General features: G+C 30.7%; 1 protein-coding gene across 1 annotated transcript in view; it reads left to right on the forward strand.

Annotated features, from left to right (window-relative positions):
- The window catches only part of LOC123005110 (carbonic anhydrase-related protein 10), a 108,215-nt gene that overhangs the window by 79,240 nt on the left and 10,052 nt on the right, over nt 1–18,923 (forward strand). The window contains exons 4-8 of the mRNA XM_044398726.1: nt 1,672–1,808; nt 2,667–2,858; nt 10,859–10,954; nt 18,355–18,421; nt 18,686–18,840. Coding sequence (XP_044254661.1) covers nt 1,672–1,808; nt 2,667–2,858; nt 10,859–10,954; nt 18,355–18,421; nt 18,686–18,840 — 647 coding nt within the window. The remainder of the gene's footprint in view (nt 1–1,671; nt 1,809–2,666; nt 2,859–10,858; nt 10,955–18,354; nt 18,422–18,685; nt 18,841–18,923) is intronic.

The following is an 18,923-nucleotide window of genomic DNA, read 5'->3' on the forward strand; positions in this document are numbered from 1 at the left end:
TTTTTGTGCATTTATAAAATGCATAAAGATATCTTAGTAAAACAATAAATAAAAAACCGTTTTTATTTACTTCTTCATGGATCCTCTTGGCATGGAAACGATGAACAAAAACACGATTAAACCCGGCACACCAAACTTTTTATAAAACTTTTTAGTATTATTCTCACCTGAGGATGACCACTTTGTGGTTGAAACGCGTTGTGTTTGAAATAAAAGTTTGGTGTGACGGGTTTAATCGTGTTTTTGTTCATCGTTTTTATTTAAGAAAAAAATTATTAGTATGGTAATCTCAAAAGTTTAAACAATTAACTAAAATAAAAAATATTTTCGCATCGCTTCTTTATCATTTAATCACGTAGATTTTCGATATAAACTTTTGTTAATTTCAAAGTCTGAATGTGAAGTTAGTCTGTTAATCTATTTTTTTCTTGATTCATCAACTCAAAACAACGTAGGAGCAGAGAGCTGATTTTTAAGAAAATGATGAAAGCACGTTACAAACGCTTACACCCCATTTCACCTCGTTGAATTTTCAAAAAGTGTATTCTTCTACACCCTCAAAAGTCAAAATTCTAAATTTTATGTTTATAATTTCGTTTAAATGTTTGCACTCTATTTCATCCCGTTATAGTTTGGTTTTTTAAATGTGCCTGACTAGTGCACTTCTCGGAAAAATATTTTCCAAATTTCATGTTTCTATCTTCGTGTAAGTGTTGACAAACCCATTTCACCCTCTTAAAATATAATTTCAAAAAATCTTTTCTACACCCTCTAAAAATATGTTTCCCAAATTTTATGTTTTTATCTTCGTTTAAAGGTTTCCACCCATTTCATCCCCTTAGAGATTAGTTTTCGAAAAATTCTTTCTTAGCGAACCTCTACACACTCTAGGAAACATATCTTCTCAGTTTCATATTGTTATTTTTGTTTAAATGTGTATACCCCGTTTCACTCTCTTTTCTAAGGGGATGAATAAGTTTTTATTTTATATTTTTAAAAAACCTCGTCTTAGTGCACTTTTATACAACTGTTAAAAAACATGTCTTTCAATTTGTTTGTTTCTATCTTCGTTTAAATATTTACACCCCATTTCATCCTCGTATAGATTGATTTTCGAAAAATCTTTTCTTAGCGAAGCTGTACACCGTCTAAGAAACATATCTCCCAAATTTTATTTCTTGTAACAAGCTTGTTGTCTAAAAAAATGTGGTAGGTTCCTATTAAAAAAAAATTGTTACTATGTTTATCTCGTAAGTATAATAGCCATTGCACACCTTAAATTTTATTGCCAAAAAAATTGATAGTTTCGCCTGAAAAAAATTGTTTCCAAACTTCTGGACCACTCTGTATTGTACAACATAAATTTTTTGTTAGTGCTCAGCCCTTTAATCCCATAGACAAGTGGAATAAAATTTGCAACAATCAAATAGGTGATATTCATTTAACAAATATTTTGCGACAATCTCTATTTGTTGTCATAAACTAATTAAAAGTATGTATACATCAGCGAGCGCAGCGTGGAAATTGATTAGAATGTGTAGACTACCCATTAACGTGTATCGTTGTCGGATTACGTACACAGTCAATCTATTATAATCATATCAACTTAAGCAAGATTTTACTGAGGTGTGAAACAAGGATTTCGTGCTGCAACTGTGGTGTTATTTTCAGGTCCAGCGTTTTGGGGCCTGATAAATCCAGAATGGTCACTGTGCAACAAGGGACGAAGGCAGTCTCCGGTTAATCTAGAGCCGAATAAGCTGCTCTTCGACCCAAACCTTCGACCCCTTCACATCGATAAACACAGGGTAAGAAGCTTACTGCTTATACGTGTCCCTCTTGCGCTCGCAGACATGTGTTTACTTCCAACAACTGACGATTACGCGGACTTTGTCACGAGGATTACAATAATGAAATGCTTTTAACAAGAATTTACACGAAATCAACTCAGAGATAGAAAATCGTATGCCACGTTTTGATAAGAGAAGAAGTTTCGGCTATTCATTAGCAAATTCAGTATGTTTACTGCTGGTAATTAACAGCGATGGTTTTTTACCTTTTTGGAAAGTTTACAGAAATACAGCCAATTTATTATAACTAGGTACTCAAATTGGAACAAAAAGGAAGGAACTAATTGCAATAAATACGGTTCGTTGTTTACCACTAAAAAGAAGGAAGCTTTAGAAATTCTAGGTTGCTACAGTTTTATCTACTCTGCAATCTATCGCGTGTACACTCAACATTACTTTATAATCTAATTAATTATCCTTAGTAATATTTAAAATTTACGATTTAAGAAAATTTTAAGAATCCTTTATCACTGACTATAAGTATGCTAATCTATTTTATAAAAATGCAAAATATACAAAACAAATCACTTGAAAAGAATAAACGATTTGACAGTTGTCAACAGCGATTAATAAGAAATAACCATCAAGTGCTAAACCTTGCATTGAATAAGTACATTCTGCTGCAAATGGAGCTTCTCGACTATTACATAGATTATTCAAAACCTAGACAGGTGGATCCGTTTATAGTTTCGACGATTTTAAGAAATTTATTAGTACAGGAATACAGCTATCTCTGGATAACCAGACCCAAAAATAACGGGTACTTAATTATGCACTAGTTCTTGTATATCATACTGAAATTATATTTTTTTACAGGTGAGCGGTTCCATCATGAATACGGGCCATAGTGTAATATTTACAGTAGATAACGACACTCGACATCACATAAATGTGACTGGAGGACCTCTATCCTATAAATATCAGTTTCAAGAAATCCATATTCACTACGGACTCCACGATCAGTTTGGGTCCGAACATTCAATAAATGGATACAACTTCCCAGCAGAGGTAAGTTTTTTTCAATGATTATTGTGCCTATTTAAAAAAAAAGAAGATTTAAATGCACTTTATTGCTTTTCCAAACGTTCAACAACAAATTTTATTAAAAGTAAGCAAAAACATAAATGACGATTTTTTACAGCTTTGTTTTGGTCTTTAGTAGCTTACTTTAGTGTCCCTTTATTTGATCAAAGTTTAACCAATTTTCTGATATACCGCCTTTCAAGTATAAAACATAATAACTTTGTGACTTGAGTATTGGTTATAAAATACAAAATACGTATTCCAGGATAAGTAACGGTTAGATGAAAAATCAATTTTGAAGTAGGATTGGTATTCATTTTGTTTTTTATTTAAACAGTTATTCGGAAAAAATGCACTTAATAAAAATTTTACAAATTGTGATTTAGACTTTTAAATCTATCAAAATATACCTAATGAAACTTTGTTGTTAAATAATAAAATTTATACAAAATTTTGTATTTTGGTAGTTTGATATTGTAATTTAAAAAAAAATCCTGTCACAACAATTTGAATAGAAATTTCCTCGAGAGGTGCTTACGTACTTGACTATAAAGAGCCTTGTAGTGGAATTTATTTTTTTCATTTAAAAAATTCCATTTTTTTTTATTAAACAAGGCAGAAACGTGTATATTGAATTTAAAGCTTTTAAACAGCCGCCCATGGTAATTAGCGGCTTTGTTTTTGTAGTGAAACTTTCCAACATCAATATTGTATCCGACGTGTCATTCGTAAAATACAATCTCAAAGCTCACGTAAAAAACAAATCCTTTTACACAAAAGCAGTCTCGTAAACCTTGAAATTCAGTTCCACAACTCCGTACTTAATAAAGTATCGCATTTTTTGGTTTTAATTTGGCAAAGGTCGGATGTCTGGATCAGACGGACAACAAAGTATTTAATGATAGCGAGTTTGCTTGTGAACTTTAAAGGAGAACGAGATGAGAATAACTCAAGCTGTATGAGTCCCTGCGGTGCGACTTTCTACCTCTGCCCCCATCAGTCCCAACTGAAACCAAGCTTGAGGGTTAAAAATTACTATCGACGCTAATTCGAGCACCCCAAGTGGAATTACGTCTTCATTAAAATTTTAGTTCCTAATCCGTAATCCATTCGTTAGACGATTTTATTATTTGGAACCCCAAATGATGCAAAATCAAAATTCGACAATTCTTAAGAAAACACAAATATGTTCAGTTGCCTTAATGTGAATTATGGTTTTATTAAATGAAACGGTAACGTAAAACCGATAAATTTCGACGTCTTACGAACGTACGTGGTGCGAATTTAACGTGTTCCTCTATAAATAATTGAAATTGATAAGAAAACTTTATCACATTTATTGGTTTATTCCCAGCCACCGCATCACTTATTTAATAAAAGCGGCTCGATCCACTAAATGCAATAAAAAGTTCAAGGACAGCTTTTTGGGTTAAAGGGTCAATTATGCAAAATGCTGAATGAGAAACGACTGTTAATTTACTCTAGTTTTTAATATACAATTAGGCATCTAATAAAAATTCCAACTGTATTTTTTTATTGTTGTTGTCCGGACTAATTAATCTGTAACAATATTGTTTTCAATATACAAAATAATTACACAGGCCAACATAATGAAAAAGTTCTGGGAAGTGTTTTAATTTTAAAAGCTGCTTCTTTTTATTTCATCTGTCCTAAATTCAGAAGTATCCACGCTTTATCTACACTACTCGAAAAAATTAAAGGAACAAAAAAATTTCCTAAATTTTTTGGTGATTTTTCAAAGGCTGTAACTCATCGAAAAATGGTCGAATCTAGATTTTAACACCATTTTGAAGCTTTAAGCTTCTAGTTTTGATATTTTTTAGCAAATATTTTTTCTGTGCTTCGGTTATCACGTAATAGTAAGTAGTAGTATCAAGTAATAGTAATTTTTAATTTTAATGTTTTTGTTTTTAATCCACGGACGTAGGGATTTTTTTTTAGTTAAGTCAATGCATAGGCCGGATAGCATGTTTGTTTACCATTAATATGCTTTCTTCATATTTTCTTTACGTTAATTTGACATTAAATGAAAAAGGATTCTCTTGTCTTTGATCATCGATATCTCAACAACCAATGGCCACACAGAGAATATAAAGGTAGTGTCAAAAACTGGAATAAATGGCTTATAAGATCCTCTTATGATTTTATGGAAAATATTTTTTTACCTTTAACATTGATTAAAAAAAAAGAGAAAAAAGTAAGTGTTTGCGTTGTTTTAAGTGTTTTTACAACTTAAAGTATAATCCACAGCCCTTTCGCAATTGTATTATTTTTTTAGTAAATAGGTACATAGTAAATTTATTTAATCAAAATTTGAATAACTTTGATATTTCTATTTTTTGCTTATTTTTATAACCTATGCTACTAATGAATTTTTCACAATATCAAAAGAAGTTACTATAACTTGAAAACTATCAAACATAGGTATAGTGAATGTTAATACAGGTCAAAGCAGAATTAAATTTTTCTCCATTTAGTGAAGAAATAATTGGGGTATTTCATTTAGAAAAATTGAGATAAGAGTATTTGAAATTTCCAAAACGTAACTTTACATTTTGAAGTTTTATTAATTATTTTTCCAATCATGAATACACCAAAGGAAAGATCTAACCTTTCTCTCTAGTATACCCAACTACGGTTTCAACATAATAAAAAATGGTAGAGTTGAATAGAAAGATTCAAATCCAAAAAATTTCAAAAAAGTCTAAATATTTCGAAAACGGTTAAACTTAGGAGTAGAGAAGACTAATGAAAACTTGTCAACATCACTTGAATATTCTAATAACGCAATAACGCAATAAAAAACATAACTTTCTATTTTAAATAACGAAGTTGATATCTACTTCCGGTGTAACAAGAAGTGCCGCCATCTTGAAAATATTTTCATTGAGCTGAACCTAATCGATTATGACTATAAACATAATTTTAGGTAAATATCATTGTTAGAACTCCTAATATTTCTAATGTGGGGTTTAGCCGAAACAGCCTGTACATTTTTTTTTAACTAAATTAATGAAAAATTACATTTTAAACCCCAAAAATCATGTCGGTTTGTATTGTCATTTAATCAAAGACAAAAAAATTAAATTAAATTAAATTGTTTTTAATCGGTCAGGGTATTGAATCGATTAGAAAAATCTTTTGTTTTGTTTGTAAAGTTTTGTTATTTTGCTTTGTTGGAAAGCTTATTTTGGTTCCTATTAAATGCATTCGATTGATTCTGGCTCTGCTCCCCGTAATTCTGTAATTGAAGTTATCTGCATTTAACTAGATTAGAGAAAGACAAACTAAAAAGACTATTGTCTGAGGTAACGAACGTTTGGTTGACCTGTCATAAACAGTGCATTCGTTAGCGCTCAAACCGCATCTGTTCAGATGTAAATAGATACAAATGCATTAAGTTAGTACAACAGTTGGTGTTGTTGGAAGCCGCCGAGGACCATTAGCGCTGCATGTTGCTAACTATCCCTCTGAGCAGATTACAGTTAATCGCGATATTTAACGTTAGGTGCGACCACAAATACTTAGGCATGGCGTTGTGCCCTTTATACAGTTCGATAGCCGTACCCTTAATCCTCTAGTGATAAACAGAACTTGCCAATAGTTGCCTCGACCGCACATATTTAATTCTGATTAATCCCTTTGCAAATTAACCCTTGTCAGTGAAGTTGCCACCAAAAAACTGAATTGAGGGAGGGGGGCACAAAAATAAGGCATTGTGTGTCATTTCTTGACGCCTAAATTGGATCGAACCTTTTTTCAGCAAATCCAATAAACTTATAAGCTGAAGTGAGTTAGGAAATAAGATGAAAGCTTTTAGCTTTATATCAACATATGTCAAATAGAAAAACGTTTTATTAAATCTCGAACCAAAACCCTTAACATTGTGCATTATCTTGTAACACGCAAACATCAAAAATCCATTTAAATATCCAGAGTTTAACATTAAAATAGATGATCTTAAAAAGCATTTGAACTTTAAAGTTTCTTTTATCTCGATAAAAAACAAAACGTTTGAAATATTTAAGATGTAATGGCACAAGTTTAGACAACTTTCACACCCTTTTTCTCAAAAGAAAAACTTGCAAGAAACACGAGAATTCGTTCTAAACAAACCAAGTGCTGATTCAATAAACTTTATGTAAAGTTTAAGATAAGGCAAATCAGGATCGGCTCTAGAGACTAATATTAAAGCGAGATTAATATCCGACAGCTGAACTTCCTAATAACCGAATTAAAAGGAAGAGCCATCAGAAATTCTAATTGTCGCAAGCTCGAGATTTCATAAATTCATAAAGATATCAATGAGTCTAATTACTTACCCGCAGGAATGATTTATGATTTTAATATTCTCGTAATAACTCAATCCTTAATATCATTTGGCTATGAATTTTTCGCTGAAATAAAGATTAATCCGGCATTGAAATAAACAATCCTATCAGTTGTAACAAAGGACTTGCACGTCACTGCACACAGAAAGAGATCCGGAATGAATCCCAATACCAGCATGCATATAGAGTGCACACTCGACATACATTAATTAAATGCGGTTATCTGCAAGATTCCAATTGCGGCCATAAGGCCACAAATATCAATTAAGGATGCACAAAACCCACCATAATTCAAATTACTGTTTCACTCGTGCCAAGATCCTCCCGTTGTTTACGACCGTCTAACTCATTGAACACGAATAAATAATATAGATCCTCTTTTACGATCGGTTAACGAAATGATTTGTTTCAGGAAGAACAAATTTTCAATTAATCGTAGATAACCCGACTGAACCATCGAAGCGTTGATTTTTAAAAATAAGAAAACTTTTCAAACACATTTCCAGGTTAAGATTGAATTGAAACATCAAGAAAATGGTTCTAGGGGGATTACCGATTTAGCAATAAAAACAATGAAAATTTTATTTCGTGTGGACGTTGTTTTCTTCAGCTTATAAAATTTTCACATAAACTTGAACAGCTTCTTATAGATCAAATGTGTCAGGTGCTCGCTGCTCGAGCTGAATACTTGAAATAAGTTAAAGTTTACATTCGCTGTTTAGTTCGTGATTGCATTTTTATGTTTTTAAGGATGATATTGCTAAAACTATTTTTCTTAAAAATGCCACCAAATAGTAACTTTGTTTGAATTCTCACTCTAAGCTTCGAAATGAGACTTGTTTTTACAGATTTTTTTCTATTGTTGCAAATTATTATCTAAAGGTAATAAGTACAAGCTGTTGCAGCTAAACCCCACATTAGAAGTGTTGGGAGTTCTAACAATGATATTTATCTAAAATTTTATTTATAGCCATAATCAGTTAGGTTCGGCTCAATGAAAATATCAAGATGACGGCACTTCCTGTTACACCGGAAGTGGATATCAAGTTCGTTATTTTAAATAGAAGGTTATGTTTCTTATTGCATTTCTAAAATACTCAAGTGATTTTAAGACTTCCTGTTTTTGAAATATTTAAACTTTTGGATTTTTTTTAAATTTGCATCTTCCTTTCCAAAAATCGATAACTCTACCATTTTTTATTATTTTGAAATCGTATTTAGGCATATAAAAAAAAAGAAAAATTAGATCTTTTCTTTCGTGTATTTATAATTGGAAAAAGAATTAACCAACCTCCAAAATTTAAGATTACGTTTGGGAAACTTCAAATACCCGTAACTGAATTTTTTCAAATGAAAGGCCCCAATTTTTTCTTCACCAAATGAAAAAGAATTTAATTCTGCATCAATCTGTATCAACATTCCCTATACCTAAATATTTTAAATTTTAAATAGAAAGTTATGTTTTTTATTGCGTTTTTAGATTACTCAACTAATTTTAAAAGTTATGTTTTTTATTGCGTTTTTAGATTACTCAAGTAATTTTGAGAGAGCGTTTATTAGCCTTCCCTTTACCTAAGTTTAACCCTTTTCGAAATTCTTAGACCTTTTTACAATTTTTTAGATTTGAATCTTCCTATTCAAAAATCGATAATTGTACCAATTTTTATTATGTTGAAACCGTATTTGGGTATACGAGAAAGAAAGGTTAGATCTTTCCTTTGGTGTACTCATAATTAGAAAAACAATTAAAAAACCGCCAAAATGTAAGGTTACGTTTAAGAAACGTGAAATACCTTTAACTCAATTTTTCTAAATAAAACACCTCTTTTTTCACAAAATGGAGAAAAAATTAGGTCTGCTTTGATCTGTATTAACATTCTCTGCACCTATGTTTTCTAGTTTTCAAGTCATAGTAACTTTTTTTGATATTGTGAGAAATTCATTAGCCATAGTTGCTTTAGCATAGGTTGTCATAAAAATTAGAAAAAAACAGAATATCAAAGTTATTCAAATTTAAAAGAATATAACTGTGAAAAAAACTGGGCGTTTTTTAGTGAGAAATATTTTCATGGCAAACTATGCGAAAACTACCATGGATGGTAATGAATTTCTTTCATTGTAAAAAAAAGTCAAAATAACTTGGAAATCATTAATCTTAGGAATGTCGTACAGATCGATGCAGAATTAAATTCTGTTTCATCTAGTGAAAAAAAATTGGGACCTTTCATTTCAAAAAATTCATTTACGGGTATTTGAAGTTTCCCAAACGTAACCTTAAATTTTGGAGGTTTGTTAATTATTTTTCCAATCATAAATACACGAAAAAAATCTAACTTTTCTTTTTCATATGCCCCAATATGATTTAAAAATAATAAAAAATGGTAGACTTATCGATTTTTTGGTGAGGAAGATACGAATTTAAAAAATTTCAAAAAAGTTTAAATACTTCAAAAACAATTAAATTTAGGTATAGAGAAGTCTGATAAAAACTCTCTCAAAATCACTTGATTAATCCAAAAACACAATAACACGCATAACTTTCTATTTAAAATAACAAAGTTAATACCCATTTCCGTTGTAACCGGAATCTTGTAAATATTTTCATTGAACTAGATGTAAACGATTATGGCTATAATCAAAATTTTAGATAAATATCACTGTTAGCACTCCCAATAATTCTTCAATTGATGAAAATAAATGCAAATGAATAAATTTTTGTTGAATTTTCTTCATTTTTTCTTTAAGAATTCTTTCTTATTGCTTTTGTTTTTAATAGACTGGCAATCGTTTTAGTTTTTAGTTATTTAGTAATTTCCGAATTTATGTTCATTTAATTTCTATATGGTTTATAATTATTATTTTTTTTATTATAATTTTTTCTGTTAATTTTTTTTGAGGTAAGGTTGAATAGCTTTAAGCTAGACTTTGTTTCCTCATCTATGTATTACTGTTGAATTTTATTTAATAAAGGCCCTTTTTCATTATTATTATATTTATAAAAACTATACTGCTGTTTTTGGTCGGTATCTTTTACAATAATTTACAATTACTCGTAAATTATAACTCATTATTCAACAAAAATGAAAATCTAGCGTCACTTTTGAGTAACATAGATTTCATTAAGGATGTGTAAAGCGTCTTAAAGTTGAAAATCTGGATAAAAAATATGATTTTAGTTGTCGCCGTTCCTCACGTGTCAATTTTTCCTTTTACGGTTTATCTCTGGAGTCTAGATTGGCCCTGTCGTAAATAATCACGGCAATCTCTCAAATAAAAGATCAAAGGAACAAATCCCCTTCTATCCAATCAGACATAGTATATCGAACAGTTGTTCTGGAAGAGGCGCAGCCATTTGATTTTGACCTGAACCAAAGCCGGCAAGCAGGAAAGTCGTCAAATATGAAATCGAATATTGAGTCAGGCTAAAGTAATCATAATATTTGCTCGACGTGTGAACTGTCGGGGCGAAAAATCTCCGGGAGCATCAGAGTAGGCTGTGATAAAATAAAATCACGGGGTGACGACGAAACAGACAGAGGGTGGAAAATTCGATGAGCGGCAAAGCAATAAAGTGATGATTGGACCAGCCGGTGAGAATGAAAGGACGCATTCTACACATTCCGTTTGTTTCAGATACAGATTTTCGGGTTCAACTCGCAACTCTACACCAACTTCTCGGAAGCGCTCCACAAAGCTCAAGGGATCGTGGTTATATCTCTTCTCTTACAGGTAGGTTGCCTTCAACACCTCCCATTTTAAATGCGAGCAAACGAAAAATAAAAAACTCATCAGTGCGCTCATAATTAATGTTTATTTTGCTAATGAACGAAGGCGCACTTTTTAATTGGCTTCAAGAAAATGCCGATTCACATGTTCTTTTACGCCCTTCTTGTTTCATGAGTAGCAAGGAAAAAGAACAGTTTGATACTCAAAATACACTAATTAGCAAAGAGGTCAAAAACAACTTCAAAATAACATCTTTTTATAACGTTAAATTATTGTATATTAATCATTAAAAAAAAGTTCTTTTCAAGTCCGTCAATGAATAAATAAACGACTTTACGTCATTCTGAACGTTTTACTTCTGTTGAAAGTTTTCTAGGTGTTAAATTTTTACTGAATTTCTATAATTAGAAGCTTGTTAGTTCTACCTGAAATAGACAGTCACACATTAAAATAAAATAAATGGCATAATAACCCAGCAAAGAAATACTTTTAATGACATATGACAACTAATAACAAAATTCAATAACAATCTAATTCTAATGCTTCCTGTAACATTTTTAAGTTTTTGATTTTCTACACTCGTGATTGATAATAATCTTTGTCAAATTGGTATTTGTTAATTAAATATCATTCTTAATTTTATCTATTCTTATAAATATTTGCTTTCTATACCAATTTATACTTTAAAACTTATTACTCTCAAGACTTAGATTTACCAAATTTTTAAAAGCCAATATGTCAAATATTGTTGTCACGACAGTAGGGGAAATAATAAATCATTATTAATCATTATGAAAAGGATCCAATACATATTTTTCTATAGTAAGAAAGTTTTTTAAGCATTAAATTTTAAACATTAAATGAAAGTGTTCAGTTTAGAGTTCGGATTTTATGCAAATTGCATATTTATTATTTGTAGACATATTTTTTTTAAATTTAGAATGTCTACAAAACACATCAAAACAATGCGAATAGGCCAATTAAAAAATGCATATTTTCTATTATCTTGAAGTTTTTGGGATTTGTTGCATAATTTTGATATTTAACGCATAAAATAGCATATTTTAAGTGTTCAGAACGGGCAGATTTTCTGAATCAAAAATAAAATGTAAACATTTATTTGATAAAAGAGATATAAGAAAACCATTAGCATTTATTAAGGCAAGTTATATGTTTCTAAATAAGCATATTACTCCAATAGCAACTAGCCAAATGTCCCTTTCTGAGACAATTAATATTGTGAATATAAGTTAAACGCGAGATGTTAGAGGATCATAAAAATTTATTACACAAAAACTAAGACATCTAGAATTTTTTTTCTACCGCAAAGAAGAAGGTACCTACAAGCTGTAAGGTTGTAACATTTTTTTAGTGTGTTGCATTTGCAAATAAAAAAAAATGAAGGCGTTTGTTAACAATTCAATAACTTAAAAAAATTTAATAGAACCACCTATTTATTGTTTTTGCACTTAAAAGATTATGAAATTGTCTTTCTAAAATTATTTACTTTTAGGTGTTTATAATCAATAACTAAAAAGATGTTTAACGTTAAACCTTAAAAAAAATAATTACTATTTTTTCAGTAGCCAAAAGGTGCACAGTTGCACAAGAAATGGAAGAAATGTTACTTAATAATCACATTTGTGTTAAACTGAATGCATTATTCTTTATTTTTACAATAAAATAATTCAAGTCTCAGTATTTATAACGACTTTTACATACAATCTCTGGATAAATCAACGGATAAGTGATCCGTGGTGGAATTACTATGTTATCAACAATGCTCAGATATTGATAGGCACTGTTGGTAATGTTGAATATTTTTTCATTTATCAATTCTAGACATTAAAAGTTATTTTTTTTTACATAGACAATTTATCAATCTTCTTTGCAGAAGTAAGAAAAAATTTGTTCGAGCTGTCCTAGTTTTTGTGTAATAAATTTTTTAAAAGTGCATGTTTTCGTCAAAAAAAAAAGGTTTTATTTCTAAAACTAAGCGAAGTCGACTAATAAAAGTTTACCGTAAAAACATTGTTTCAGAAGACTACATCCAAAAATGCAAAGAAACATACGGTGTTTCATTTAAAAAATCACAAGTTTGTATCGTAACTTTTTTTGGGACATGCTGTATGGTTGAAAATAATTTTAGGTGATGCACTAAATTTGTATCTATTAATGTCCTATACATATTTTTTTATTTTTACCATTTAAAGATCACTACTAAAATTTTTCAATTCGCTGAGACAACCTGTATATGCGCATATTTTCAGTAATTTTACTGCAAAATCCGAACTCTACTTCGGTTACAGTAGTTCTGAGAAATTTTCAAAACTTCTTAAAACTCGGCATAATCTTAATCTAAGCAATTGGTACATTTAGTAGCTTTTACAATCGCAGCCCTAACAGGCGTTCATGTGTATTAAACCGGTTATGCGCTATAAAGTCGAACCCCATTCAAGGGTTGACCAGCTATTAAAATAATTAAAGTCAGTCTAACAGCACCATAGGTAGCTGTTATTATTTTACGATGTTGCTTAAATACATTTTCAGCGCCATTATAAATTCGCAAAAGCTACTTATTTTAATTAAAATTTTAAAAATAGCATTTGGTAAAATTGTAATGCCACCGGAATCAGATTATTTACGCTGTTAACACCAAAACGTTATTTCCTTCAAATTCGTGGATTCTGTGATGACTTAGTCAATGCTTTTACTTTAAGGGCAAGAAAAGTAATTATATAAAGTTACACAAGCTCGATAAAACGGGATCAAAGGGCTGTTTCGACTGAAATTCGAATGTTTGAAGTTGATGTATATATAAGCCCACATAGGACATTTCGGCACCTACACATTTGAATCAAAGTAAAAATATTGGTAAAATATCAAAAAAATTTAAGACAATAAATCGTTTCGTGGGTTTTGATGCGGATATTATGATCAATTCATTAGTTTTAGTTTTTCAGCGAAAGTAAATATTGCCGACTGAAGTGCAAAGCGTTTATTGGTTCTATCATCTCGATAAATCGTTAGGTTCTATCGCTTTCGTTTTATTGTTTCTACTCTTCAACGTCTTTTTGCATCGGCTAATAAAAGTAACAATAAAAAGTCAGTTTTGTTGAGTTTGTTTTCAGGTGTGAGTTTCTTTGTTTGTCGGTCTGTCGTCGGGGACCGGTCAGTGGTAAATCCTGGAGAGTACATTTGGGTATAACTGTGATATATTGCAAAACACCGTGACTAAAATCTGACTCCAGTCCTGTCTAAATATTTACCGCATGTTTTGTTAGCTTGTTTAACTGGAAAAGGCACCGCCTGGGGAAATCTTTGGGGACAACCCACTTTAAACAAATGGAATGCGGGAATAGTGGCAGATTTCAAATAAATTGATGTTTACAGTCGCACTTGGTGTTTGCCCAACAAAAATATTGCAGTAGAGATTAAAAATGATCGTTGTTGACAACGATTTTTTGCTTGTAAATGTTGTATTCAAATTTTTATTTGTACAAAAACTTCATTAATCAAGACAAACTCAGGAAGAACTAATAAATCTGAAAAAGTCGTCTCAGAATTAATTACTCAATTTTAATTAGTTTCACCTCTGAGGTTCTGATGAATCAGTAACGACGACAGAGTTCATTATAAATACGCGACACTTGAACTTCCTCCTCTCCTATGGTTAGCTGCCACTGAAATACACCTAACTTATAATTAAATCCACTGATATCAACCATAATTTATGGCTGAACTTACATTGTCTGCATAAATCCAACTCGAACGACCTAATGATGCCATTATTGTTTTAAATTCGAAAAAAAAACGATTTTACATTAGCTCTACATAATTTATGTTTTAAACGTCTCAATCGTACGACCCTAATGAGTTAATATCCTCCAATTATAGCGACTTAATTAAATTACTTCCCCCTCTTAGAGAGACAAGTGCTGGTATTTCGTACCACTCAAGCGGATTACACCGATATAAACCAACTGCCAATATTATATCGATTAAACTCATATTCATCTGTCATAATTACCAATCCCCTGTAGAATGTGCCCTATTCAAATTTTAATCAGTTATTTTCTCTGCGACCCCAATTAAAATATACCCTAATTTCTTTTTACAAAATTTATAATTCCACATCAATTAAAGAATTTATTAAGGTGTTTTTTTGCAATTTTGCAAATATTTTAACAGGTAATAGTAGAGCCCAAAAAAAGTCATAATAACTCAACTTGCTTTATGCAAATGTTTATAATTTTTGAGATACAGAGAATTTTATTCGCCGAATAAATTTCAATTTTTGGAGCGCAGTCTTTGGCTCCACCGACTCAAATTATAAACAAATATGATGTCTGAGATTAGTTCTTCAAAATATGTTACGTTGTTTAAAAAAAATTGAATTAAAATTTACAAAAACAAGCACAGAAATCCATTTTTTTGTTGGAGGTATCACAAACTTTGGAATAAAGTCCTCAAAAGATTTATACTGCGTTTTTTTGTTAAAACTTTTGCACATACTTTATAACCCGGTATACAGGGCGTCCCAGCGAGTTGAACAAGTCCATTAGTGACCTATAAATAATAAAATTTAAAAAAAATTATACAGGGTGATTCTTAAATAGACCGACAAAATTTTATCACAGCTTCCCTAGTATAAATGGAGACAAACTGTACCCTTTTTACGTTTATATTTTGTAGGGGCAAAACCCCCTTGATCCGTGCCACTTACGGCGTTTATGAATTGTTGCAATGATCAAGTTCATTTTGATCAAATTAATACCATGGTTTCCACTACCTGTGCTAATACTATTTACGAACACATCAGTGGCGTACGCTTTACCTCGAAAATAACTTTAATAAATTTTATTTGGAGAACGGTTAAACAAAGAATTTTTTAAATATTTTATCCAGCATGTTCTCATTTGATACTACCAAGGATAAGTTTTTGTCGGTCTATTTAAGAATCACCCTGTATAGGACATTGATAGGTACTAATCTAATCCATCGCCTAAAATTATTTTCAACTATACAGCGTGTCTAAAAAAATATAGAAAAATATAGAAATATTTTTTTCTACTGCAAAGAGGAAGGTACAAGCTACAAGGTTGTAACATTTTTTTATTGTGTTGCATTTGCAAAGATAAAAAAAATAAGGCGTTTGTTAAAAGTTCAATAACTTAAAAAAATTTAGTAGAACACCCTATTTATTATTTTGGCATTTAAAAGATTATTAAATTGTCTTTCTAAAATTTATTACTTTTAGGTGTTTATAATCAATAACTAAAAAGATATTTAACGTTAAACAAAAAAATAATTAGTTGTTTCACTAGCCAAAAAGTGCACAGTTGCACAAGAGATGGAAGAAATATCACTTAATAATCACATTTGTGTTAAACTGAATCCATTATTCTTCATTTTTACAATAAAATAATTCGAATTTCAGTACTTATAACGACTTTTACAATCTCTGGATAAATCAACGGATAAGTGATCCGTGGTGGAATTACTATAGTTGCCATATTATCAACAATGCTTGATAGGCATTGTTGCTACAATTAATATTGAATGTTAAATATCTTTTTATTTATCAATTGGAGACATTAAAAGTTTATTTTTTTAGATAGACAATTTATTAATCTATTAGATGCAAAAATAAAAAATAGGGTGTTCAATTTAAATTTTTTAAGTTATTTAACTTTTAACAAACTTCTTAATTTATTGATCTTTACAAATACAAAACACTAAAAAATTGCTACAGCTTTAACTTCTGTACTTTCTTCTTTGCAGAAGTAAGAAAAAAATTGTTCTATCTGTCTTAGTTTTTGTGTAATAAATTTTTAAAAAGTGCCTGTTTTCGTCAAAAAAACCTCTTATTTCTAAAACTAAGCAAAATCGATTAATAAAAGTTTAGCGTAAAAACATTGTTTTAAAAGGCTACATCCAAAAATGCAGAGAAACATACGGTGTTTCATTTAAAAAAAACACAAGTTTGTATCGTAACTTATTTTTGGGACATGCTGGATGGTTGAAAATAATTTTAGGTGATGCACTAGATTAATATCTATCAATGTCTTATACAAATTTTTGTAATTTCACCATTTAAAGGTCACTAATGGATTATTTCAATTCGCTGGGATACCCTGTATAATAAAGCAAAAACTAGAAATCCTACATGTATTATTGATTAGAGAAGAACAAAATTTGGAACTTTCATTATCTGCGGTTCAAGCAATTAAAACTTTAACTCGAGAAAAAATAAAAATAGAAACTTCGTCGTCGTCTTTATTATAAAAACAATTAAGTTGAAATGATATTAAAATCAAGAAATGCCATACGAAAGGCACGTGATGTTGTATAACTCACCGGCAGCTGTAATGAAAAACGCAATTATAATAAAGGTACACGGAGCGAAATTTGCATGATTACTCGGTGGCTTAAAGAGTGTTTTAAAAGTTGGACTACAATACAATTTGCATAACAAGAAGGGCGTTCTACTTACAGCCACTTTCGTTTATGTCTCTCTAGCCACTTGAACCCCGAAGATATGGCAAATTGTACCGTAATTTAACGACGATTTTTGGCTAAAAGTAGATTACAAATTAGCCCATGCATATTTACTGTGCTTTTAGTCTTAGAGGACCTCTTAAAAAAGAATGCATATTTATGAGATTCTGTCAGTTTTATTATTTTCACTTAAGGAGCTCATGTTATTTAATGGGACGACGGGAAATCATTTTACCGACACCTACAAGTATAAAAAATAAATTACTTGAAATTAAAACACACACCAGGGAAAATAAAAAATATCGACGTTTCGAAAAAAAAACAATTAAGTTTTTAATGTTTGTTTTGTCACAGTTTTTTCTACTTCAAACTAAAGATTGACAAAATTCACTAATTTTAATTGTTATCGTGAAATGTAATATGAAAATTTTGCTAACCCGGCGCATCCACCAAAGTTGCAAACTATTTATAAATTAAAAAACTGTATTTAAACGTTACAGCTTCACCTTTAATTTTAAAATTAAATATCTTTACCTTGCACAATACTGCCTCAACTTTTTCTGACAAAGTTCAAAAAGTTAGTAACCATCTTACACTACTGGCTTTTTTCCAAAAAAAAATGTCTTTCTAAGTAAATAAAATTATTAACAATAAAAAATTTAATAATACTTTATTTATTAGAAAAGGCATCAATATCATACAATAGAATCTAAAAAATAAGAGCATATAACAATATGATTCGACTTTATGAAGCGGTAGAACTTGAGCCAAGAGCGAAGAATTTCCTTTATATAAAGCCTTCCTTTATTTGATTTAGAGCATTGCTTCTCATGTCAGGAATTTTCTTTACGCACATTATTAAAAAAGTAACAATACTAAACTAAATATTTCATTCTTTTCAGATGGGTGACCTGTCCAATCCCGAGCTGAGGATATTAACAGATCAGCTAGAAAAAATTAGATACGGCGGTAAGATTTACTGATAACAATTTGTAAAGCTTGTTTATTCGCATTTCGTTTCATTACAAAAACACCAACAAAAATCCTCCATGAATAGGTGTGTAGAGGTCGAGGTTCTCCTCAGATTTCTTTTCATTCGACACAAACCGAAAAAATAACTCTTTAAAAATTCAAAACATTGATGTTGACGGATATTTTGAATGAGAGAAAACGCCTACACATTTCAGTTTCAGTTTAGTTTAAATAATACTCAAGCACTGATTTTGTTCCCAGGGGATGAAGTCGAAGTGAAACGACTTTCGGTGAGAGGACTACTTCCTGAAACCGACTATTATATGACCTACGATGGATCCACAACCATGCCGGCCTGCCACGAAACCGTCACATGGTTGATCCTCAACAAGCCTATTTACATCACCAAGCAACAGGTACGTACTGGGGTGACATTTAACACCACAGACGCAAATCTCTACTACTTTCTCCTGTCAAAAGCGGTTATCATCACTGCACC

The sequence above is a fragment of the Tribolium madens genome, unplaced genomic scaffold, assembly GCF_015345945.1.
Source record: "Tribolium madens isolate multiple individuals breed KSU strain unplaced genomic scaffold, Tmad_KSU_1.1 Scaffold_20;HRSCAF=117;Tcas5.2_LG4, whole genome shotgun sequence".
In the NCBI taxonomy this organism is placed as follows: domain Eukaryota; kingdom Metazoa; phylum Arthropoda; class Insecta; order Coleoptera; family Tenebrionidae; genus Tribolium; species Tribolium madens.